Source organism: Gopherus evgoodei, chromosome 1, assembly GCF_007399415.2.
Source record: "Gopherus evgoodei ecotype Sinaloan lineage chromosome 1, rGopEvg1_v1.p, whole genome shotgun sequence".
Classification (NCBI taxonomy): domain Eukaryota; kingdom Metazoa; phylum Chordata; order Testudines; family Testudinidae; genus Gopherus; species Gopherus evgoodei.
In genome coordinates, this window is record NC_044322.1 from 53,314,180 (window position 1) to 53,341,400 (window position 27,221).

At 39.0% G+C, this 27,221-nt stretch overlaps 2 protein-coding genes across 2 annotated transcripts in view; one reads left to right on the plus strand and one right to left on the minus strand.

Moving 5' to 3' along the window:
• Positions 1–13,975, plus strand: part of LOC115652447 (guanylate cyclase soluble subunit beta-2-like) — a 57,191-nt gene extending 43,216 nt beyond the window's left edge. The window contains exon 12 of the mRNA XM_030564459.1: positions 13,731–13,975. Coding sequence (XP_030420319.1) covers positions 13,731–13,744 — 14 coding nt within the window. The 3' untranslated portion in view covers positions 13,745–13,975. The remainder of the gene's footprint in view (positions 1–13,730) is intronic.
• Positions 13,976–15,164: 1,189 nt separating this feature from the next.
• RNASEH2B (ribonuclease H2 subunit B) overlaps positions 15,165–27,221 on the minus strand; it is a 54,671-nt gene continuing 42,614 nt past the window's right edge. The window contains 5 exon segments of the mRNA XM_030564488.1: positions 15,165–15,628; positions 17,950–18,030; positions 20,445–20,487; positions 23,652–23,733; positions 26,995–27,100. Of these exon segments, the coding sequence (XP_030420348.1) occupies positions 15,521–15,628; positions 17,950–18,030; positions 20,445–20,487; positions 23,652–23,733; positions 26,995–27,100 (420 nt within the window). The 3' untranslated portion in view covers positions 15,165–15,520.

Below are 27,221 nucleotides of genomic sequence, written 5' to 3' on the forward strand. Positions count from 1 at the left end.
CAACACAGACCAGTAAATGCATATGTATTAAAGCAGGCTTATGTGCACAATGATCAGGTTAAATGGAAAATTGTAAGCATTCTATAAAATAGATCTATTTAATAAGTTTAGAGAGCCTCACATCCCACAGCACTATCCATGGGCGATGTACTCTTTTAATGGGCATTTTATATGGGCAAATCCTGCAGTCCTCACTCAGGCAAAACCTCTCATTCTTTGTATTACAGTAGTGCAGAGAGACCCAAGCAGAGATTGGGGCCCCATTATGCTAGGAATTGTAGAAACACAACAAAGCCCTGCCCCAAAGCCTTTACAATTTTAATAGACAAGACAAACAAAGGGTGGGAAAAAGGAAAGATTACTATTGCTGTTTTACAGAGAGTAAGTAACTCACCCAAGTTTCTCTGGAAGGCTGTAACAAAGCCAGGAATTGAACACAGCCAGGTCCACTGGCCTACCCAGCCTCACCCTCTCTGAGTTTTGCCTGTAGAAGGGCTGAGTAAGACCTGGCTCTGAAACCTTATAGGGCTCAGGCCCAAGTGGTTTGGGTGCTCAGCACCTTAGCTCCTGTAGATAGAATTCTGCTATTATGAACTGTTTATTAGTAAAAGAAACACTTTCTGATGTTCTCATTCATTCTAAAGTGTTTCAGGCTCACAAAGAACTACCGGTAATTATTATATTCAGGGCCTGTTGCAATCCATAATTTTATGGCTGTATAATTTGTTTCTGGCTTCACTGTATCTGGGATGCCCACATCTCTGACCTTGTCTCCCTCAGGACTCCCTCCTCTCACCCTCCCAGTAATGCTAGCCTTGACACCTCATTTTATTCCTTTTCCGACTGTCACCTCCATGCCTTCTTCCTGGCTATCCCATATGCACAGAAGACCCATATTCACTAAGCCACCATGCGTTTCCTTCTTATATGTGCTCTTAGCATTTCACAGTAAACATGGGTTTATGGAGAACAGATCCTGTCAAACTAACTTGATTTTTTTAAATTAGATTACAAATATGGTTGATAAAAGTAATATATTGCCGAAATAGACTTCTCTGTTAAGACATCTGTCTTAGTACTGCCCAATATTTTGATTAAGACACTAGATGGATACAAAAGCAACATGGCACCCACTGAATGGATTAAAAACTGGCTGACAGGTATTAAAATGTAATTGCAAACAAGCAATCACCCTCAGGGGTGGTGGTATTTCCAGCAGGGTTCTTGGCCCTACACTATTTTACATTTTTATCAATGATCTGGAAGAAAATACATCATCATCACTGATAAAGTTTGCATATGACCCAAAGATTAGGAGGAGTGGTAACTAATGAAGAGGACAGGTCACTGATACAGAACAGTCTGGATTGTTTGGTAAACTGGGTGCAAGCAAACAATATGGCCAACTGTAAAGTTATACATATAGTAACAAAGAAAGCAGACCATATGTGACGCTGCAGTCACATCTCATACACTACTGTACTAATCTTTGCACAAAATATGCCTTGTGAGGTATTCTTTGAAAATGAATAACTCATTGATCATTAATATTAATGTGTGATGTATGTACATAATGGACATTAAGGTTATGAACGTATGCTGGAATTATAACTAAAGTGTGTGTAAACTGGGTATGTCAAGGGAATTGTGAAACAGGTCTATCCTTGTCATAAACAGATAAGTAAGGGTTAATAGAACAGGAGTACTTCATGTCTCTTTTGCCTGCAAAGGGTTAACAAGATCAGTGAGCCAGGCTGCCACCTGACCAGAGGACCAATCAGGGGACAGGATACTTTCAAATCTTGAGGGAGGGAAGTTTGTGTGTGTGCTGTTAGTTTTTGGTTGTTGTTCACTTTGGGTTCTGAGAGTGACCAGACGTGCAACCAGGTTTCTCTCCAATCTCTCCGATACAGGCTCTTATAAGTTCGGAATAGTGAGTACTAAGTAGATAAAGCGAGTTAGGCTTATGTTTGTTTTCTTTATTTGCAAATGTGTATTTGGTTGGAAGGAGTTCAAATGTATATTTTGCTGAAAGGATTTTAATTTGTACTTGAATACTTAGGCTGGGAGGGTATTCCCAGTGTCTATAGCTTAAAGACCCTGTACCTATTCCATTTTAAATTCACAAAGATAATTTTTACTGTTTTTCTCTCTTTAATTAAAGTTTCTTGTTTAAGAACCTGATTGTTTTTTTATTCTGGTGTGAGACCCCAGGGGACGGGGTCTGGATTCACCAGGGAATTGGTGGGGAGAAAGGAGGGAAGGGGGAGAGAGAGGCTAATTTCTCTCTGTGTTAGGATTACTGTCTCTCTCAGAGAGAATCTGGGAGGGGAAGAGAGAAGGAGGGGGGAAGGTGCATTTTCCTCTCTGTTTTAAGATTCAAGGAGTTTGAATCACAGTGATCTTCCAGGGTAACCCAGGGAGGGGAGCCTGGGAGAGGCAACAGTGAGGGAAAGGGTTTACAAGGTTTTAGGGGGACCGGAGTGTACCAGGCACTGGAATTCCTGCTTGGTGGCAGCGCTACAGGTTCTAAGCTGGTAATTGAGCTTAGAGGAATTCAGACTGGTACCCCATCTTTTGGACGCTAAGGTTCAGAGTGGGGAATTATACCATGACAATCCTAAACAAAGGAATGTGTGTTTACCTCTATTTACATATAAGCAGTAAACAGACATCAAGGTAACAAGGGAGTGGAGGCAAATGTCACACTAACAAGAGGGGGAGAAGACAGCCAGAGGATTTCTATGATGAATTGGGGCTACCACCCCAGGCCCCGAGCTTTGTGGGGCCCCATGAGCAGGGATGTGAGATGGGAGGCAAGTGTGCGAGCGGGGTGAGGAGGCGAATGGCGAGGTGAGTGGCAGGCGGAGGGGGAGAAGCGCCTCTACCAGAACCTCCCCCTCTCCTCCCCACAGTGCTTCCTGCCTGCCAGCAGGCCCTACCAATCAGCACCTCCCCCTCCTTCTCACTGCTTACTGCCTGCTGCAGCTCAGATGTTTTGTGGCATCAGGAGGCATGGGGGGGGGGTAGGGAAAGGGGCCAGGGTGCAGCGCACTCGGGGGAGGAGATGGAACTGGGTGGGGAAGAGGTGGGGCGGGGATGGAGCCTTGGTGGAAGAGGTGGAATGGGGGTGGGGCTGGGCAGCACCCCCTGGAAGATTAGAAACTGGGTGCCTATGTCCCAGGCCTTGCACCCCCTAGGGACGGCCCTGAAGACAGCACGGTGTCTACACCCAGGAGGAGATAGAAGCTTAGTTTGGGTTTTACTTTACAGAACCCATTTAAACGGTTTACTGGTCTCTAAAGACGGGGCTGAAGCTCAAGTGACAAGCAACTGAATCACCTGATTTATAATACAGTAATATTGTATTCAAAGCGTATAGAATGAGGTCTTTTCTCAAAGCTAGTGACACACTGGTGATTACTATCGCTGTGAAATGTATGAACACCAGAGGAAGAATTATGAATACTCATTAAGGAAGGGCCAGTTCCTACCTGGACAGGAGGGGTGGGAGCAGCTATTTACTTGTCTCTTACGTGAATTAAGCATGGTGGAATCAAACCAATAGAAGCTCCATTTACATACAGGGTGATGGGAAGCCCACAGAAATGGAAGAACTGCATGAGGCCACCTTCCTGGTGGACACAGCAAGCTGAGAACACCAGGAAGGCTTCCTGCCTCCTGAAGCAAAGTCACTGAAATTTGGGAGATATAAGCAAGGACTGATGCCATCTTTGGCATCCGTTACTAGACAGACACAGGAGGCCAGAGCTGTTGCAATCTGAGAAAGATGGGCCCTTCACCCAAGCAGGGTTGAATATTGGTGAGAAACTTGCTTAGGCAAAGATCTTTAACCTATGACGAAAAGGGAAGCCAGGACCTTGTACTTCTGTGGAAGGTCCTGACTAAGGGAAAGTCAGCCAGGACTGGGGAGAAGAATGATTGGTAAGAGAAACCATCTTGAACAAAGCCTGCACCGTGCTAGATTGTTTTAGACTAAGTGTATTTTGTTTTGCTTTACTTGTAACTTTCTAGCTTCACTCCTCATACTTGAACTCATTTAATCCTATGTATATTTGGTTAATACATTTTTTCATTTTTACCATAAACCAACTCTGTGGTGTGTTTAAAGGGAAGGGTGTATTCACCCCCAATTCAGCTGTGATGCAGTTTTGTCTCTTTACAGGAGCAACAAATCTTAGTATGTCTCTGAGTTGTCCAGGAGAGGGCTGGACACTTTAGGGCACACGGTTTGCAGGAGATTTGGGACTGGGTGTGTGTTGTGGTCACCCTGTTGGTTGTAACTAAGGCTAAAGCCAAAGTGTGACTGGTTTGTTGCACGCAGGCTGCTGGGGAGAGAGCTGCTGGGCTACGGCTGCAGCTTTACACAGACGCTGCGGGTGTGACCTGTGTGCTGGCAGGCTGGTTGTGAGAAGCCCAGCTTGGGAGCTACAACAGCAAAGCATTGTGAGACACCCAGGGTTATGAGGCAGGCAGTGGTACAACCCCTCACCAATTTGGATTGCACCCCTAAAACCTGACCGGACCGTGACACCATACTTACAGTATGGGGGAGTCTGCCCTGGGAAGCAGAAACTCTGAAAAGGACTGGGGGACAGGGGGTGTCAGGGTGAATAATCAGCTGAACATGAGCTCCCACTGTGATACTGTGGCCAAAAGGGCTAATGTGATCCTTGGATGTATAATAAGGGGAATACTGAGTAGGAGTAGGGAGGTATTTTACCTCTGTATTTGGCACTGGTGCAACCACTACTTGAATATTGTGTCCAGTTCTGGGGTCCACTATTCAAGAAGGATGTTGATAAACTGGAGAGGATTCACAGTGAGCTATGGGAATGAATAAAAGATTGGAAAAACTTGCCTAACAGTGAAGGACTCAAGCAGCTCAATCTGTTTAGCTTAACAAAGTGGCGGGTAAGGAGTGACTTGATCATGGTCTATAACACCTACCTGAGGAAAATAAATTTTGTAACAGACAGCTCTTCAATCTAGCAAAGATAGAACAAGATCCAATGTCAGGAAGTTGAAGTGAGAGAAATTCAGACTACAAATTAAGATGTGAATTTTTGAGAGAGAGAAATTAACCATTGGAACAATTTACCAAAGGTGGTGGATTTCCCATCGCTGGAAATCTTTAGATCAAGATAGAATATTTTTCTAAAATATATGTTTGTGTTCAAACAGGAATTAATTCAGTCCTATTCAGGAGGACAGACTAGATAATCACAATGGTTCTTTCTGGCCTTATAGTTTATGAATCCATGAACCTACAAAATGTAAGTTAATTCACATCTCACATAGAATTAGATATTTCTACAGCTCACTAGGGGATTTAGCTATACAGCTCCCATTAAAACCAGTGACAGTTATGTGGCCAATTCAGCTCTGAAAATCTCAACTATTACACACACACATTTAGCAGAATGCGTGTACCAGCACATCTCAGATTGCCTATGTTTTAAGCCCCACTTTGTCACCCCTTTCCCTATTTTGTTCATTTACTTCCCTCATGCATTATGTCATGTCTAAAATTAGACTGCAAGTTCTCCGGGGACAGGGATCGTGCCTCCTATCTGTTCTTTAAAGGGCCAAGCATGACTTGGTAAACTGTAAAAACAAAAAGTGCCACAGAATCAGTCAAAAAGCTATAGAAAATGGCCAAGAAAGGCCTTGGAAGTGTAGTGGCCCCAATTATAGTAAAGAATCACTGGCAAACTCATTTATTTTGATTGGCTTATTGGTTTAAACTAGAACCCAACCATCTGTTCCAATAACATATTAAGTTCAAGCACAGGATAGTACAACTATTGTAATGAGTTATAGCATTTTTAAAAGCAGTACTAACCTACTACCTAATGCTTTTCACATATTCTAGACATGAGATTGGAGGAATTGCCTACTGTGGTTTGATTGTTTCCTGATACAGTAAAATATATGGAAAAATTGAGGGCTGGAAGCGTGTTGGCCTAGGAAGAATTCTATGGGGAGAACTGGATCTTGGATCACTTTTTATGCAACTGCCCCCAATCCTGCCTAGGACACCTCTCTTCTCATCCTCTTACTCCTTTTATTTCATCTCTCCTCTTGCTTTTCTTCTTCCTTTGCTGCATAAATGCTCCTGTTTCTGAATCACAACTTTTGGCAAGTTCTCCTGGTCACTGTACAGTGACACTAAAAGGGAAACTTAAAAGAGTGAGTCTTAAAAAACAATCACAACTTGCCTTTGAAAGGAAAACCACACTAGACAATCATCCTACAGTTTGCCTCTTGGTCTAAGCTGTGCTTTCCAACCACTTGGCTAGCAAAAGAGAGACAGATGGCAGCAGGCTACGTCAGCATTTCTTTATTGTAATGAAGCCATTTCAGACTTTTCTACTACACTCACTCCTTCTTCCCTGTTTTAATTTCCCTACAACTCTCAGTCATTGCCACCTAGTGACTTAGTATGAAATTGTAGCTTGGCATTTATTGATGCCTGCGTTGGAACAGCATAACACAGGTAAGCTAAGGGTATGTCTTCACTGGGCAGCAATCGATCCAGCGGGGATCAATTTATTGCATTTAGTCTAGACATGATAAATCGACCCCCAATCGCTCTCCCGTCGACTCCTGTACTCCAGCTCAGCAAGAGGCGCAGGCAGAGTCAACAGGGGAGCGGCAGCAATCGGCTCACCGAGGTGAAGACACCATGGTAAGTCAATCTAAGTACGTCGACTTCAGTTATGTTATTCACTTAGCTGAAGTTGCGTAACTTAGATCGATCCCCTTTCCCCCCCAGTGTAGTCTAGGGCTAAGGCTTTGTTACACTACAGGTTATGTTGATATAACTTATGTCGCTCGGGGGGTGAATAAATTACCCCAAGTGACATAAGTTATACCGATCTCAGTGTTATGTTGGTGGAAGAGCTTCTGTTGCTCACAGCGACTGGAGTAGCTCTCTCCTGTTGGCTTAGAGCAGCTATATTACAGAGCTTACAGCGGTGCAGCTGTGCCGTTGTAAACTTTCTAGTGTAGCCGTGCCCTAAGATTCTGCCCTGTGTTGTGCACGTGTTAGACGGATGGATGAGGGGGAAGCAGGCACAGAGAACTACTGCATCTCTGGAGTCTTACTAGATTCCAGAGGTTGTGGTAGCATCCAGCAAACTCTGATCCCATGGACATGTTTGGCTAGCATGGCAGTACAGTCAGGCCCTTTGCCCCTTATGTATGCCATATACTGCAATACATTGTGACCCGGGAGATATCAGCAGTTATACTTGGTATTTGCTAAAATCAAAATGATACAGTAGTAACTTCACTTATAAAGAACCGTGGCAACTTTTGGTTGTGGAAACAAATGGAGGTATTAATCCTTCAGTAATCATATTCTAGATACAAGCCCAACCCGCAAACTTTGACTCTGGCTCTAGACCTAAACTTCCCAATCTTTAAGGTTGTTCAGGTCTGGGATATTGGGTCATCCTCATCTATTGTGTGCCAGATTCTATCCCTCCCCACTCCACCCGTACTATTTATAGCAGCAGAAAGGGGAGCTTATATTTCCTCATTTTAAAAGGGGCGAGAGATGATGTCTCCCAGCATCTCCAGTAGGGTTTGCATGTCCTTTGCAGATGAAGTTTGGTAAAGCTCAAGCTGAATTAATTCATTTTTAGGAAGTATTTTTAATTTCATTTGTAACATTGTGAGTTAGTGCTATGCAGACCAATCACTCAGCAATGTACTGATTGTCTTATTGCTTAGTAATAAATCAAACTGGGGTAATTTTGGACTTATTGCAGAGACCTATACGTTGTTTGTCTTTTTATAAATAAATCAGACAGAATATGCCTACGCCTTCAATGATGCAAGTTTCAGTCACCGAAACTCAGCAATCATTTTGATCAGTTGCTGCCAGTTGGTTTAACAATAAAAAGAAAAATATTTAAAAACTAAAACATTGGGTTTTTTGGGGGTCATTAAAATATTACTGAATCAGGTTGGAAATGTATTTACGGTCTCATACTGGGTCCTCACACACCAAAAATACCATCTCTTTTCAGCAAGATGGCTGCTTTCAGTAGTAAGCACCAAAATGCCAATTACAACTAATAACTTGTAAGTTTATGGCGAGAAGAATGTGTGTGAGTTCTATTCTTGACCTTGACTCATCATACATGCCAAGGCAAGCTTGGGCCAAATTTTTCAAATCAGCCTCCGATTTTGGGTAACTCCATATTTGAATGGCCAGCTTGAGATATCTTGTTTGTGGTGGTATTAAGTGCTGAGCATCTACAACTTGAGCTGAAGTCACTGGGAGCTGCAGATGATCAACACCTTTGCAAAGCAGACCACAAGGTATGTAACACTGAGCACCTGAAAACTGAGTAACCCGAAATTAGAGGGCAATTTTGAAAATGTGGCTCTTCCCTTCTCTATTTTCCAAATGTCCTAGGGAACACTGAGTAAGTTCAGATAACTGAGGTTGTGGATAATCAAGGCAATTTTCCATGTAACAGACACTGGGAGACATGACCTCGCATTAGATAATAGAGAGTTTCAGAAAATTGAGCTTTGGATAAATGAGGTTGTGTTATAATGCTTTGAAGATGTAGAACAATGAAAACAATTTTTTTTTGTTCCTGCTGGACTAAGCACAATTTGGATATTGTTTTCCTTTAATGTTAGTGATAACACTGATTTCCTGCTCCATCCTTCATGGGAATAAATGCACATATCCTAAAGAAAAACACACACAGCTGAAAGATGCATAAGTGAAGAGATCTGAACCTTGTTTACTTTCTTGTTTGGTTCTTGTTAACACTAATTCATAGATTTTGCCACCAATGAACAATGACACCTTTGCTTAGCACCTTGTTCTCTGGTGTCTGAAAATGGAGTAAATTAAGTCTCCTGACATTTCCGATAACTTGTCAGCATTTAGCACATATTCACGGAGACACCAAATAATGTTTTGGCAAACATACAGTTCATCCCTATGTCTGATTAACAGTTCTTTGTTAAAGTCAGAGAAAAGAAACTGGCTACCACTACAATACAATTCTGTATGTACACATACATACATTTTACTATGTATATGGTGTGATAAATTACATGGATATCATATGACCTTTTCCATCCATCCACCTCAGAGGCACTTATTCTAGCATTCCAAACCCCTGAACAAATTCATAAATAGACAGATGCACACAATACACAGGCATTAGTACAGAAAAATACTTAAGCATGGGTCTAAGTGTATTACTGAATTTGCCATTGTGAACCTTTAGATTTGTACCCACTTACACCATGATTCTTTTTTTTTCCTGTTTATGTTAGTAAACTTGGTTTTTGACTCCACTCAGTTCAAGAATTGACCACTTGATTACCTAGCACAGACTAATATATTAGGTTACTGTATTTTATTTTCCATGTGAAACTACTGCAATGCCCAACAAAGGCTGTTCCATAAGTTTCCATGGGTAAGGATATTTCTTTGTCCTACTTAAATTAAAAATACAATCCAGCACACAAACTGAACCATACCCTTTAATGAAGTATCCTGTATTATTTATACATCTTATATTTTGAACATACGTTAGTAAAAACAGAAAATGCAGTTTAGACTCTCAACAAATTGCTCAATCCTCCACACAAGAATATCTTGAAATCTACATTAAAATACACATTAACCAGCCATGACAAGCAACAGTGATCAGTGCTAACTAGTCCAGTGCAAAGCCAATAAAAGAGACAATATCAGGACAGGATTCTAAAAAGAGCGTTCATAAAATAACTTATTTCACAGAAGAGTCAAGCATTTAAGGGCTTAGTCCTGCAATCCTTTCCTTTCCAATCCTTCTTTCCTATTCAAAACTAGAGCTGGTCAGAAACTGAAACAAAAATTGAATTGTCTCCCCCCCCCGACCCCCCTTTCGTTGTTGAAATATAGTTTCCCAGAAATATCCAATCAACTCTACTCAGCACTCTCATTGACTTCCCTGGGCATGACACATGATTGCAGAATTGGGCCAAAATATTTTCCCCCTCAACATTTCATTTATTTGCAGTGTTCTTGTAGTCATGTTGGTCCCAGGATATTAGAGAGACAAGGTGGGTGAGGTAATAACTTTTATTGGGCCAACTTCTGTAAGAGACAAGTTACAAAGAGCTCTTCTTCAGGCCTGAGAAAGGTACTTAGCATGTCACAGCTGGACACAAGGTTCCAAGCTCAAAAGCTTGTCTCTCTCACCAGCACAAGTTGGTCCAATAAAAGATATTACCTCACCCACCCCATCACTCTCATACACATATTTAGGCTTTATGTAAACATATAGGTCACCTGCTTAAGTGCTTTGGTCAACTGGGCCCATAGTTAAGATTCATAGAAATATATGGCCAGTCATTTAAAAACTGTTGTTAATTACTAATTTACAACATCTATATTGCAAAATTTCATGTTAACAGCAGTTTGGTAAAGGTAATCATTTTTGCAAATACATACCATATCCCTGATAGAAACGGTTACAGGGCATGTTACTAAGTAGTGGGTTTTGGACCACATAGGGAAGTTATGTCCTCTCATATAATCCCACTGCTGTTCTTGCACATACAATCTACATTTTAAATATTCTCAGCAGGATAGTTTGGTTGAAACTCAGTCCCCTAAAATTTATCATGCATGCACAGAAATTAAGATTCTCTCATTATTCATGGGCTTTCCACTTCCCCCAAATAATCCAACAAAAGGGAGTAATCTGTAAAATGGTAAAACCATCTGTTTAGTTCTAGTATTAGAGGGGGAGCCGTGTTAGTTTGGATCTGTAAAAGCAACCAAGAGTCCTATGCTTACTCTTTAAGGTGCCACAGGATTCTTTGTTGCTGTTTAGTTCTAGTATCACAAAATGCACATTTTCAGTATCTTATCCATTACAAAAATATTAGCTCTCAGGCTTCTTTTGATCATATTTTTATACTCCTGCCTTTATAACGAAAACACTGATTCAAGCCTAAACATTGTAGAATGATGCAAATCAAACTACTATAATTTCAGGAGGTGAGGGTGGACCTTACTCACATAATAGATTTTTAATTTATTCCCAAATTCAGAATTTAGCAGCAAGGGGATTTTTTTTTGCCCAATTTTTAATGCTTTCCTATCTGTAATGAAAATTCTGCTTCCCAGCAGAGTTTGGAACCTACAACATAGGAGACGCTCAACAATGTACACAGATATGTAACTAAATCTTCTTAAAATTGAAATAGTCACCACTTAATCAGAAGTTTTATAAAAGAGTGAAAATTATTTAAAATCCTACGGAAACACAGCATTTTTTAGGAGCTGATTCTCAAACCTGTGGCCTTGATCCAGCGAAGTACTGAAGCATGTGCTTAATTGTATGCATGAATTCTATGGATATCACAAATCTAAACCTGTCAGTGGGACGGCTCATGTATTTCAAGTTAAGCACGTGAGTATGTGCCTTTGCTGGATCAAGGTCAGAGTGCTCAGCACCTTGCAGGCTTGAGCACTTGGGCCCTCTCTAAGCAAAGTATTTAATCACATGAGCAGACCCACTGGACTACTCACATGCTTACATTTACACATGTGCTTAAAGTATCTTCCTGAAAAGGCCATACAGAGCAATATTGTATTAGCTATAAAATTTGAAGCCACATATGATTAACACACAGCTTGTTCAACAATGTTATTTGTTGACATTAACTGTTTCTTAAAGCTTAGGGATGCCTTGTTCTATGAATTCACTTTTAGAAAGCACATAAGAAAAGTTTTTAAAAGCTGAGAATATCAAAAGTGATATAATCAAGCCTCATTGTGTTCTTCATTTCTTCTTCTGACGGCTTTTTACTGACATCTAGAGAGAAAAGAAAACAAACAAACAAACATCAATCTATTCAAATAAGAATCAATGCATTTTATTCTCGCTCTTAAAGAAGCTGGAGAAAGCCACAATCAAACTTCTGTATACAAACATCACTGAAATTCCTTAAATTTCAGATCCAAGCTTTGCTGTTTAAGCCCTCTTTTCCATGGAAAATAAAATAATCAAATAGTCACTACCCAAATAGAGCTAGTTTTATTATTTTAGACTGCAGATTATGTGAAAGTCCGTCCCTGAAAAATCCCTGAGAGCTATCATTTCCGTCCACAGGATATTTTCCACACTCAGTGGGGTCACTACATTTGTGATATGCAATCTTAAAAAATGCAAAGGAAAAAAAAATTGGTCTATCCCAAAGAACAGCTATAAAAACAGGGGGAAACATCAGATATTTACATTCAAGTTTAGCAAAGACATGTTAATCAGAGGGGGAAGGGGGGAGTAAAACCACATTTCTGTAGCAGTGCTGGGATACCGTTTAGTACTAAACTAACCAAGCAAAAAATGTCACAGCAATACTTCATAATGACCACTCTGCTACTGCTGGCCTTTCATTGTTACTATATTTAAATCCTCATCGTGGTCGGAACCATTATTTTATGTATCTGGCACACTACACTTTTTATAATTTCTTAAGCTTTGTGTTAAGGAAGTTTCAAAGTTGCAAAATGTATTTTAATCTTTCCTAAAGGGAAAGGATATATTTAAAAAAAAAAATCTTATTTTTTTTAACCTGAAAGGTCTACTGCTTTTGGAAACAGCTTGTCATGCATGAATTTCTGCTGGACCAAAGACATTCACTAATAAAATTACTATTGTTATAAGTTACTGCATGGCTGACAGCTGTAGTTAAGATGTGACATACTAATGCAGAATGCATCTGTGCTCACAGGAAGAACTCCAGACTTGCCCTGGCAAGCAGGGATGAATGTAGAATTCATGTACAGAAAATTGGTGCACTAGATAAGAAGTCAAGATAGATACTTTCCGTCTGTAACAGACTTGTTCTGTCGGTCACCTATCCCCCACCCATTCAGAAGAGTTAATTTGACCTGCCTTTTTAAGAGCAAAGTTCACAACTCATTTAACTCATGTAAAGGTTTGCTTTGAAAACTGTATTTCATTGGCGCTCTGACTTTTAAAACTTCAGAGTGTAAAACCTAGAATCAGTGTTTGCTTTAGAAATCCATTCTCCATGCTTCTGCCCTTTCTTACATCTCTACCCTCAGCTTCTCCTATAACACCTTCCAAACTCTGTATTCCATTCAAGCTTTCCTCCTGACCATTCTCTTCATTCACTCCCAGCTCTGTACCCTCTTCCTCACTGCCTTTTCAATGCTTGAAGCAGACTTCCAGTTAACATAAGCCAAGCTTCGTCACTGTCTTCCAAAATACTTCTAAACCACCACAGATTGCTTGACGCATTCCAGTTATAACAGCCATACAAGTTTGCTTTTTCCCCACTTGGAACTCAAGGTGGGATTTTCCTAAAGCGCTCGTCACTGGCCTAACTACTCCCACTGAAGTTAATTGGAATTCTATCATTGACTTCAATGGGAGCAGTTAGGGTAATGCTGAGTGGTTTTGAAAACATCCTTAGACTCTAGGTCACAACTGTTTATGTTTAAAACTCTTACCAATTCACAAGAATGTTTCCTACGAGCTGATCTTTAGTATTCCATATGGTGCCACAATGCTGGAAATAACTTACACTCCCAGGATAGAACATTAGTACAGCAACAACGTGACAAGGGAGGTCTAAAAAGAGTTGCTTATAACTGACAGGAAGAACATGGATGTGATGATATCTGGTCTTAATTTTTGTTTTAGTTGACAGATATTGACTTCAGAATGGTACAGGAACCTCTGCTGAAGGGTCTGGTGAATAAGGGCTGAAGACAGTTATAGATCAGAGTGATCAGAATGTCATGGCTCTGCATGGTTTTCTTTCTTTCTAACCCACTATGTTCCTTTCGCCTTGTTTCCTACAACTTATTTGTAAAGCAGTGAACAAATATAAACTATGATCAGATTAACATGGATTATATTGCACGTTTGTGTGAATTATTTCTTTATTTCATTGTCACGTCAGTCCTTCCGTCCCAACTTCTTTACACAGCAAACAAAAGTTGGGGCACCCAAGAGTGGAATTTTAAAAAGCATCTAAATTATTTAGGAGCACAATTTCAATTAAAAATCAATGGGATTTGTGCTCCTAGAGTAGAACTGGGGGAAGTTTATTTACTGAAAAATGCAGTTATGGGTCCACCAAAATGATCTGTGAATGTGTGTTACGTTTGCTGAACACTTTTGACTGAACTGAAAAAATCAAAACCTTTTGGTAATGTTAAAACAAAATGTTTCATTTCCACTCGAAAAATTGTTTTGATTTTAGGCATTGTAGTAAAGAGCTGGATCCACAAAATGGCTGGGGAGGAGAAGGCCCTTCCGCCTCACTTGGACACTTAGCCAAGTGGCTCACATGGGAGACTGGGTTCAATTTCCCTCTGTGCCTGATGTGGTGACCTTGAATCTCCCCCATTACAGGAGAGCACCCTAGCCACTAGGTTATGGGATATTCTGGTCCGCAGCTTTCTCAGTCTCTCCTGTTGAAGCTATTCCCCTGTTTCTAAAATACACGAATAATCAATAAGCCAGAGAGAGAGAGAGAGAGGCAGGCTATTGGATGATGGTTAGGGCACCCTTTTTTGCCTATTTGGATTTATTGAGATTTGGTCATTAGGCTTCTTTGAAAAGCTCAGTCTTTGCCTTTAAATAAACATTTGGCAACTTATTTTGGAAAGAAGCTATGATTCTTGGAAACAAACAGTGAAAGATACATAGATTTTTTAGCAGATTTATCACACAACTTTTCAGTGACCCTATAATTTTTCAAGAAGGTGTAGAGGTGTATATGCAGGGAAGCACTATGAGGGCACGTCTACACAGGGATAAAAGACCCACAGGCCAGCCGCGGCTGGCCCAGGTCAGCTGACTCAGGTTTGTGGGCTAAAAATTGCTGTGCAGATGTTCAGGCTCAGGCTGGAGTCCCAGCTCTGGGATCCTATGAGGGTGGAAGGTCCCAGAGCTCAGGCTCCAGCCTGAGCCCAAACATCTACACAGCAATTTTTTAGCCCTGGAGCCCGAACCAGCTGACTCAGACCAGCCAAGGGTTTTCATCTGTGTAGACATACCCCAAGTGCCACAGCTTATCTAAAACTCAGCATAGGTCTATGAATACAGAAAACACAACAAACATTTGTTTCATACATCAATTTATTATGCTTTATTAGTTTTGTTATTTATTGCAATTACAACAAAAACAACGCAGGAATTCTAGTTGCAAAGATAACATGCCCTAAGCAGCTCTCACATCATGTGTTTTGACCAGGGCTAATAAGGAAACCTTAAGAAGCTGCTCTAGTCTGATTTTATACAACATGCAAATCTCAAAAAAGTAACACACTAACTGGATCCAAAAATCCTGCTTCAAAATCCTCATTAGCTGACGGACTAAATAAACCAACAACAAAAAAACCCAGGGGAAAAGGGTTAGGTTTAGAAAAATAGTAACTACAAAAATAATTATGTACCAAAATATATGTTTTAGTTTCAAATCTTTATTTTGTTGCTTTAGGTTTTGCGCTAAAGAAAGCAGACATGGTTTTCATTCCAGTCTTGTCAACTTTGGCCAGAGCTTTCTGAGCAGCAGACATCTTGCTAGTTGTCTGTTAACGAAATGAGGTAAAAAGGAAAATAAAGAAAAATTACTGAGCAAATCTACAGGAGGGGATGCTAATCCACAAACTCATACATACTGAAATCAATTAAAGGTTTGCTTGGTTTCTTAATCTACAGTATGCAGCAGGGAAAGATGATGTGGGATAAAATTGAAGGAAAAAAACTTACAATACAATTTTAAGATTTTTCAAAAGAAAATAGTTGTCATGAATTATGTAACCTCAAAGACAGAGAATCTGTTAAAAGAGCAAGGAAGCAAAATATTTCTCCCTCTTGCAGAATGAGGTATCCTAACTCAAATGCTTACTTTGGATAATCCTAGAGTGTACATTAACAGGAATAATGCATGTAATATAACAGATGCATACTGTACCCTGTGACTCAGTCTCATGATTATGTTGTCAGCAGGATGAATTACAGCCTTGAATTACAGATAATGAATAATTCACACTGATTTACTATCGAAATCTTTTAGAACAGTGAAATAAAGGGAAAGAGAGGAAAGGACACTAACGATGAAAGAGGTAACCAAGATTTGAAAAGCATGTTGAGGCCACTGGGACAGCTTCCTAGAGACTGTTACACCTAACACACATTTTATGTGCCACGTTTTTTAGAGCTGACCTCTTTCCTTTCTTACAGTTTAAAATAGTATGCTTCATATCTTTACCATTTTCCCTAATAAGAAATCTTTGTATTGACCTTTCCTTCTGATAGTCCTCCTACTGTAGGACTTCACAATTTCACTCAATTGGGGTTCAGCTATGATGTTATGGACAGGATAATGATATGTAACCAACAGTTAGACTATCTGCATTACTTACGGTGCAAACAAAACCACTGCCAAAGTATTTTAAAAGTGCAGTACACTGAACAGAACCCACGAGCCAATTCAACCTTCCCAGATGCTCTTAACTACATATTTTGTTATTTCAGAAGTAAATCAAATTTAATATTAAAGCGTTCTTCAGACTTCTCTGCATCTTTGTGCCAAGATTCAAAACTGCATGTATATGGTATGGGAGTGGGAAAAAATTGAGCTTTTGAATTATTTATGACAAGAACTTAGGGGCACTCCTGTACCTTCTTTTAAGGCTGTGGAAGGCCCCCTTGGAATGACAAAATGGTAGACTCCATTGGACTTCCCTGAAAACTTGCATTGAAGCTGGTAAATTAGGCAGCTTGGTATTGATTTACTTTATTAACCCACACAAACAACTGCATCATACATCATCTGTGGGCAAATTAAGACCTGTTTGAAAATGTCTGGGAATTTAAATCAATATTTCCCTTGTCCCTTTTTAAAAAAATAATACAATAGCAAACTAATTGCACTACTGTTTCCCATAATAAAAAAATCAATAAATAATAATTGTTTACATTGCTGTAGTAGCTTTCATCCAAGGGGATCAGAAAGCTTTATAAACATTCACTAAGCCTTGTAACATTTGTTAAGTAAGTGGCTATCTAAGGCCTACCACTAAAACCCAGTCACCTTGCAGTTATTTAACATTACACTGCAACACTACACAAAAGTTTAGGATGGGAAATTAAGACTTATCATGTCAAATGGAAACTGCAGGTAGAGTTTAAAGAAGCAGAATGTAATTGCTTTCACTAATTTTTTTCCAGGACTCTGGAATCAACACTTCTATGGTCCTCTTATGAAATGTGCCAAGATAAATGGTGATAATATATGATCATGACTTTCATTTTAAGCCTTTTTGATTGCTTCAAAATTTTCTGACCTGCCTTATTCACAAACAATTAAGTATCTCAAAAGAATATTAACTGCTTTAGAAGACGTGGCAGGATCAATACATTAAGGGGGTAAAATACCAGGAAGAGTAAAGGACAGTGCTGCCATGAGAACAAATGGATATAAAATGACCAAGAGTAAATTTAGGCTGGAAATTAGAAGAAGGTTTCTAACCATCAGAGGAGTGAGGTTTGGGAACAGCCTTCCAACTGGAGTAGCAGAAACAAGGAACCTAACAGGTTTCAAGATGGAGCTTGATAAGTTTATGAACAGGATTATATGATGAGGCTGTCTGAGATAGCAGGGAACTGGACTCAATGACCCAGGAAGTCACTTTCAGTGTTTGGTTCTTATCAAGGTGAACCCACCTACAATATATTGATTTTTAGTCAGAAAATGTTGAATGTACTTCCTGAAAACAGCCGTTTTATATTTGCTTTTCTGACTAAGAGGCACATTGCAAAAAGGGGGCTCCTGTATAACTATTTGACCAGTATTAAAACACGCTTTAACAAAATGTAAGCATGCACACACATAAAGCACATGTACCTTTTTGTTCTTGAGATCACTGCTGTTAAACTTAGTATAGTCTTCTTCTGCTTCCAAAGGTGCATCTGAGAATTTCCTTTTCTGAAATGTTAGAGTGATGAAGTTGCTCTGTCAACCACTACTGTGATGTACACACATTGAACATTAAAGCTGAAAAGGCCTGCACGCTTTCTGGTGTAAGCTAGACACTGAAATGGCACAGGCAACCGAACAAGTAATATGTAATATTCATAACAGTCTCCTCAAGAAACAGGAGGATAAACAGTCTCTCTTCACTTTTCAGAGAAGTTTGGTTAGTTTTGTAGGAAACACATTTTCTTCTCTTCTGCCCACAGACGACTGATTTATAGAATCACTTACATACACATTTGAACTTCCATCCTTTGCCTTTAGTTTTTAATTCGGAGACTATTTGACTCATCTTTATGGATTAGTGCTGGAAAGTATTATCTACTGGCCAGGGAACAGGGGACAAAACTCAAGTCCTCGTGGTCTCTTAGGACTGGAAAGCACCAAGGAATTCTACATTGGGAACAATGTCTAATCTGTTTGTTGCGTACAACCTCTCTTGGGATCATTACCTTCCACAATCTGGTAACGTTCATATGTTGACTTGTTTGACATACATTCACTTGTTTGACATACATTCACTTGTTTTTGCTCAATGCTCTCCAGTTTTAGTTCAGTGACAATCTAAGAGCTTAACTGTTCAAGTTGCTAGCTATCCTTAACTACTATTGAAGTCAATAAAACTCAAGGGAGTTCAGCACTTGACATAATCAGGCCTTAAGAGTGCATGTTTTTTTCCCTAAGCGGTGTGTATTTGGCATTTCACAAATGTAATGGGTGCTTTTTTTTTTTTTTTTTAATTTTCAGAGACAATTACCATTGCCTTAATATCCTGTGAAATCTGAGCTGTGGCCTTTCTAGTTTCTGTGCCAGAGTGAGTGATACTGCAAGTAACTTGAATGGTAAACATTCCATTTTAAATCCCTATTTTTCACTCTATTTATTGGGACTTGTGATCTCTCTCACTCTGGCACAAAAACCAGGTCTGCATCTTAGATTTCTCAGGCCCTTAGGACCAGATCCAACAGCAGCTTTTTTTCCAGTTCAATCGGAGTTGGAGCAGGTCCTTTGGGAGCTAGTTTTCTTAAATGCTGCACTATAGGAACATTTTTAAATGACAGCCTAACAATAAATGAGGATGTCCCTCTTTTGGAATCTTCATGTTTTTAACTTTCAGTAAAACTTTTGCAGTTCAGCTCTAAGTGATCTTAAGTATTTTGTGTGGCTACGTATTATGATCTGTCAGCACCAGACTTCCTACCCTGAAAAGATATAGTGAATACAATGCAAGATTGGCAGTTACAATTAAAGGGATGGTTGGCATATGTCATATGAAGAATTCAGACTTCCTCAAAAAATCTTGTAATGGAAGAGTAAGCTTTGTAATATCTCCCAGCTAGTGGACATTTGTAGCTAAACTCTAAAGCTCCTGTGTCTCTCTCCCTTTGGAAATTTATTTTAGATTATTATTTAACAAACAATTACTTTGTACTAGTAAGACATATACTTCAGATCTGTCTTGATTTGTAGTAACCATACATTTTGTCCTTACAAACACCCTTCTTTCACATAAAAGAAATTTTAAAATAAGCTAAAACAGGTTTAAAGCAAATCAGATTTCACCTAATTTATGCCTTGGTCCTCTGAAGCAGTGAGATAAAAATATATTGAAGTAGCATTTTAGGCCCTGAACCTACAAAGATTTACACGTGTGCTCAACACACTGTGAGCAGTCATCTGGAAGTCAATGGGATCGCAGACATTATTTTACAGTCCAACTATGAACAAAATCTAAAAATGGCTTTAGCTGTAATCACACTGATGATTATTTTTAGAAGTTACTAGATCTTCCTAAAAAGAGATTCTCAGCACTATCCAAACAGCATAATAAACATTCATACACATTGTATAATCCACATCACAAGAACGCTCAACAGAGTTAGTGCAACACCTAATGAATACCACTTGGCTCAAGACAGAATCAAAGGAATAAATTGTGGCCACAGTTACTTCCATGTCATTGGATAGGTGTAACTTTTATGAAAAAGACATGAGGTCATATAGTCCCATCAATCAACCAACAAGAGAGGCTCAAATGTTTTGATTTTTCATTATACAACAGGAAAAAAATTATTGGCAAAAATTGTTCCTGGTTTTTGACTAGCTACAAAGATGACTGAAATTTTGATGAATAAAAAATAGAAAAATATTTGGCAACATTTTTGTGATCCACCTTCCCCTATATTTCTGATTAGTGCTATTACAATGCAGGTTTGCCCCTTACTGCTTATTTTTTAATGCTTTGTTCAGTCTAGTTTTAATTGCCTCACACCTTTGAGAGAGACTAATTCACAACAAAACTTATCCATCAAGAAGTTTTATTGTTATTCTACCTTAAAATTTTCCCTATTTTACTATTTTCCTACCTTTAGCGGGGGGTCTGCTTCTGGACTTGTAAGTTCTGGAAGCCTTCAGAATAAAAGATTTTAAGTTACAGTTTTCATATAGAAACAAATTAATATATTGGAATAAAACTTTTGAATATGTTAACTTCAAATTACATTCCTCTCTCACAAAGAGGACATCAGTGCTAATCCCATCAGTCACCCTCAAAATATTTTCCACTTCATTTCATATTACTTTTAAGACACACTAATGATGAGAGCCAAGTTTTCAAAAGAAGTGGCTAGCGGGGTGCCCATTAGGTTTAATCATCTTAGGTGACAACTGAAAGGGGCCTGAGTTTCAGACAGTGTTGAGCAAACACCCTCTGAGAATCAGTCCCCTTTAATGGTGTCAAGTCGGACACCCAAAACTGAGGAAAATCCAAATCACTAGTTACTTCTGAAAAGCTTGGCTATGATCTGTGAAAAGATATTTTATGGACATTTTACACTTCTGAAGGGTAAACTGCTAGTACATTGCTAGGCCCTGATCCTACAATATGTTGCATGCAGACTGCACATGCACAAAGCCCCAGCGAAACACCAGGGGATGCCACAGTCTTCTTGCAAACAATGAAATGCAAGATCAGGGCCCTAATCCAGGATTACCTTCTGAATTCACCTATGACACAATATAGATTAGATTTTAAATTAAGCCCCAGAATAATTTCATTGGGATGGAGATAGCATCTTACTGAGTGAGAATGGAGAGGCAGTGTAGCTTAATAGCTAGAGCACTACAATGGATCCCAGGAGTTCTAGGTCCTATTCCTGGCACTGCAACTAGCTTACTGGGTGACTTGGGTAAATAACTTCACCTCTCTCTGTCTCAGCATCTCCTCTATAAAATGGTGATAACAACAATGACCTTTGTAAAATACTTTGAGAGAATGGATTAAAAGTGCTATGAAGGGCTAGGTATTATTATTATAATTATTAGTATATTTCTACTAGCAAAATATGCTGTTTACATTCACAATGCCAACCTAGACTTAATAAAGAGAGCTCCACTCCTCCTAAGAATGGCCATACTGGGTCAGAACAATAGTCCATCTAGCCCAGTATCCTGTTTTTCAACAGTGGCCAGCAACAGCTGCTTCAGAGAGAATGAACAGAACAGGGCAATTATTGAGTGATCCATCCCGTCAGTGTCAACCAGTCCTGGCTTCTGGTAGTCAGAGGTTTAGAGGCACCCAGAGCACGGGGAAGCATCCTTGACCATCCTGGCGAATATCTATTGATGGACCTATCCCCCATGAACATATCTAATTCTTTTTTGAACCTGGTTATAGCTTTGGCATTCACAAAATCACATGGCAAACAATTCCAAAGGTTGATTGTGCATTGCGTGAAGAAGCACTTCCTTGTGTTTGTTTTAAACCTGCTGCCTATTAATTTAATTGGGTGACCCTGAGTTCTTGTGTAATGTGAAGGGGTAAATAACACTTATTCACTTTCTCCAAACCATTTCATGATTTTATAGATCTCTATCATATCCCCCTTAGTCATCTCTCTTCTAAGATGAACAGTCCCAGTCTTTTTTTAATCTCTCCTCATATGGAAGCTCTTCCACACCCCTAATCAATTTTATTGCCCTTCCCTGTACTTTTTTCCAATTCTAATATCTTTTTTGAGATGGAGTGACCAGAACTGCACGCAGTGTTCAAGATATGGGCATACCAGGGATTTATATAGTGACATGATATTTTCTATCCTTTTCCTAATGGTTCCTACCACTGTTAGCTTTTTGACTGCTGCTGCACTTCAGCAGATGTTATCAGAGCACTATCCATGATGACGCCAAGATCTCTTTCTGAGTAGTGACAGCTAATTTAGACCCCATCATGTTGTATGCAAATTGGGATTATGTTTTTCAATATGCATTACTGTGCACTTATCAACACTGAATTTCATCTGCTATTTTGTTGCCCACACACCCAGTTTTCTGAGATCCTTTTGTAACTCTTTCCAGTCAGCTTTGAACTTAACTATCTTAAGTAATTTTGCATTGTCTGCAAACTTTGCCACATCACTGTTCACCCTCATTTCCTGATCATTTATGAATATGTTGAACTACACTGGTGCCAATATAGATCCTTGGGGGACCTGCTATTTACTTCTCACTATAGTGAAAATCGACCATTTATTCGTACCCTTTGTTTCCTATCTTTTAACTAGTTACTAATCCATTGAAGAACTTTCCTCTTATCCCATGCCTGAAGAACTTTTGGTGAGAGACTTTGTTTCAAAGTCTTTCTAAAAGTCTAAGTACACAACATCCACTGGATCACCTTTGTTCACATTTGTTGATACCTTCAAAGAATTCTAACAGACAAGTTTTCTCTTTACAAAAGCTGTGTTGATTCTTCCCCAATATATCATGTTCATCTATGTGTCTGATAATTCTGTTCTTTGCTATTGTTGGCACTGAAGTTAGGCTTACTGGCCCGTAATTGCCATGATTGCCTCTGGAGCTTTAAAAAAAAATTGGCATTACATTAGCTGTCCTCCAGCTATCTGGTACATAGGCTGATTTAAGTGATAGGTTACATACCATAGTTAATTGTTCAATGATTTCATATCTGAGTTCGTCCAGAGCTCTTGGGTGAATACCATTTGGTCCTGTGACTTATTACTGTTTACTTTATCAATTTGTTCCAGAACTTCCAATACTGACACCTCAATTTGGAACAGTTCCTCAAGTTTGTCAACTGAAAAGAATGGCCCAAGTGTAGAAATCTCCCTCACATCTATGTGATGAAGACTGATGCAAAGAATTCATTTAGGTTCTTGGCAATGGCTTTGTCTTCCTTATGTGCTCCTTTAGCACCTTGATAATTCATTGGCCCCTCAATTGTTTGGCAGGCTTCCTGTTTCTGATATACTTTAAAAAAATGTTTTGCTGTTAGTTTTTGTGTCTTCTGCTAATTGCTTTTCAAATTCTTTTTTGGCCTGCCTACTTATACTTTTACTCTTGACTTGCCAGAGTTTATGTTCCTTTCTATTTTCTTCAGTAGGATTTGACTTCCTCCTCCAATTCCTACCCTCCTCGGATATCTAATAAGTGACAAAAATATCTCTATCATTCACTGTAACTTAATGGTCAAAGTTACAGTATTCAATAGAAAAGGTCATTTGCAGAGCAATGTGTGTCATATAAAGCTAACAAACAATTAAACCAATACTTACTGCAAGTACTTAGATAGCTCAACACTCAGATCTTCAGGAATATATTCTGATATTAAACCATGGGCATATCGTACATAATCATCTGAAAGTTTAAAAAAAAAAAAAGTGATTTGGGGAAGAGAGTGCATCCATGTTATACAGTCACAGGACTCCTTTCCAATCCATGCTCCTGTATGTCACTATAACCCATGATGATGAGCTAATGCTAAGAAACTACTAACAGACAAGTGATCTTTCTCTTTGTTGGGTAGTTTATGTTATATGACACTTGTAGGTTTAATTAAAAAGCTAGGAGTTGCTATGCTTACTTTGTCAGCACAGATGTTATTAATCTCTGTGGCATGTACTTTACAAAATCTGTTTGCTTTCTGAGAACACTAAATATAATGTATTTTTTCTGCACAATTAATTTTTAAAAAATGCGGCAGAAGTAAAAAGCTGACTCAACAAAATGTGTAATCATTAATTTTAAAGCATCTGGTTCCTACAATTACTTGGCAAGAGTTTCAGTACTAAAATATATTTCTGGCTTCAACTGAAAACAATTAGATGAGACAATGAGTCTATTTCAAAGCCTTGTACTTAATGTCAGTATTTTATGAAAAATGCCAAGGCATATCTAAACATCACTGGCAAGACAGGATAATTATCTGTGGAAATATGAACTACTAGAAGCTGTTTTCAGGACAGGAACTCTTGCTATAAAAGTTTTCTGGAAATCCAACCTTTGGCAACATGAAGTCCTAAAACATCTCTTTTTCTGTCCCCCTCCCCACAAACAAGGCTTAGATCCTGCAAACTCTTCTGTCTGTGAATAACTTGACGTCAATGGGGCTATTAGAGAGTAACTTTACTCACATGCATAAATGTTGGCACAAGCAGACCCCAAGCCAATACCTTGCCTCTTAATTAGCCTTAAAACAGCCAAGCACTTCACACTCCCCCACCTCTCACCCCCCAGAACTATATGGAAGCATATGGTAAACCAGCTCCCAGAGTAGCAAAGATGTATTTCTTCTGTGTCAGAGATGGTTTGTTACACACAGTTACATGAAGTTTTGTAATAGCATGAAGGAAATTGGAACCAAAACAGATAAAATTAATAAACTGGCCCCATTGTGCACATTTTAGCTATACTGGCACCAATTTCCTGCATGCTTTACAACAAAAAAAAGCAGATTTGTTTCTCAAGTATTTCCTCCTTCCTTAACCCCCTTTGGCATCCAGAACCATAAAGGAGTGGTTCAGATCCAACACATTGATTCTGAACTTCACACTTATACCCAATCTATACCTAAATAGAGATGTTCTTGTTATCCTGCTCTTCTTTTTATGTCACTGAATTGTTAGGTCAAGTCAGTTACTATAGCAATTCTTCTCTTCTGTCAGACCCAGATACGAGGCTGCATCACCCACGCCCTCCAGAAATCTTCACTGGCTTCCTTATTTATTTAAAAATCCAGTTCAGAGTTTTCCAAGGAGTTCCTGCTGCCACCCTAACCCATACGCTAACTCTTAATCTGCTGCCAGCTTTTCCATTTATTCAGGCCATTTGCTTCTCTTCTCAAATGTCAGAGAATTTTGTATCTCCCTTCCTTGTCTTTTCTCAGTGGGCTTCTCCCACACTGCTCTGACTGTATGAAATAGCCTCCCTAACAGCAAATCTCATCTCAAATCCCATCTCTTCTCCCTGGGTTATATGACTCCCAACCTTCCTCTCTAATAAAACATTCAGATCCTAAATAATAATCCTTCCTTGAGTCCCTGGTACTCATTCTCCCATTGGATGCCCTACAACACTTCTGGTTACAACACCAACAGATGGTACCTGGTGGTTATTACTGTAATCTACACAGCTGCATTTACAGGTAGATAGTGAAGATTTCTGCCATACTCTTGAATCAGCAACTGTATGCAAAAATAAACTGCACTCTCTTATCACTGAATGATGATAAAAAATAAGTGTTGAGTAAGTTCCCTTTGACTTTCTGCCGTTCCCTTTGCTACATACAGTAGTTAAAGACACTTTAGAACCTCCTCCAAAACTGACCTACCTTCAACCCACAATATTCCCTCCTTCAATGCAGTTCTTTTAAATCTAGACCCCTTTCAATGGCAAAACTATAATAAAGAATATACACACTTTCCTGTAAGATAGGAGGATACAAGAGAAAACATTGTAGATTGAGACTAACAATAAATTTACCAAAGATAATGGTTAAATATAGTAAAAGATGGACCTGATCTGACAGTCACAATTTCCTTTTATTTCATATTTTTGGAAGTAATATAAAGTTACTGTAAAGGTAAAGGCACGCAAGTCTCTCATCACCACCTCCTTTTTGAAAATATATATTATAATGCACCCCCTATAAAACTGTCTAGATGTCTCTTAAATCTCATTTATGCTTTTTCCTTTGATATCATTGCTTGATAACTCGTTTTCCACATACTCAGTACTCAGAGTTCAAGAAGCCTGCCACGATTACCTGCTCCTTGTTTCCTTATTTTTAGATTGCATGCAGGCTTCTGAACCTCTTGGTAAAGTGAATCATCTCCTTTGTTTAATTTGCTCTAATAACTTTCTGAATTTGAATCTCTCTCTTCATCATAGTGCATATTCTGAAGAGCATATCTAGGATATTTCATAATCCAACCCCTCTATGACATTGTCCTCAGGAAAAAAGGTGATCAAAATAATGGTGAAACTTTACAACTTAATGATTACGGTAATAACACTAACACTTTGGGTGAGGTTTTCAAAATCACCTAAATCATTTAGGAACACAAGTTGTAGTGACTTTCAGTAGGACCTGTGCGCACAAAGGCACTTTGAAAAATCCTCCTTTATATTGTGTGTATTCAATATATTATTAAATCATAATTTATATTATGTGCATATATATAATAACTATGCCTATTCATACTGTATAGAGATAATTCGTATCTATTATACTAAGATAACACAAGATGCACATTCTCTCTCTCTGCATAATCATTGCACAGGAATATGATCCCAACTGGAGTATTTGTTCTCTGAGCACATCAATGAATAGGGATGGTTTGCTGAACTGGCACCTCAAATAGATCTCACTAGAAGCTATTCATAACCCTTCTCCGTGCACATTTGGTACATTATACAGTTACCATATTTCAGGCACCAGAGAACTCAAAACAGTCATGGCATCACTACAGTAACTACACTAAAAACATTTTGGGCAAGAAATATTTTTAAATGTACAAACCATTTAAAATTATTGTTAGATTCTAGCTGAGCATCTAAGCTGCAGGTATCTTATTACATAAAGATCTATTTCGTTACAACTGCGCTTAGTTTCCTTACCTTCTTTAACATCTGTGATTTGTTTGCCGCTGATAAATGTAACTGATTGCACCCTTCCACCCACACATACATTGCTGCTTTTAAGTACTTTCACTGTCTGGTTGACCTATAAGGAACCACAGATTGAAATGTCTAAATCAACGTTGTTATGTACATGTGTTAATACAGTGACAAAGCCCTTGTAATTTGGTTTAAATCACATAAAATGCTCAAGTTATGAACTGTGA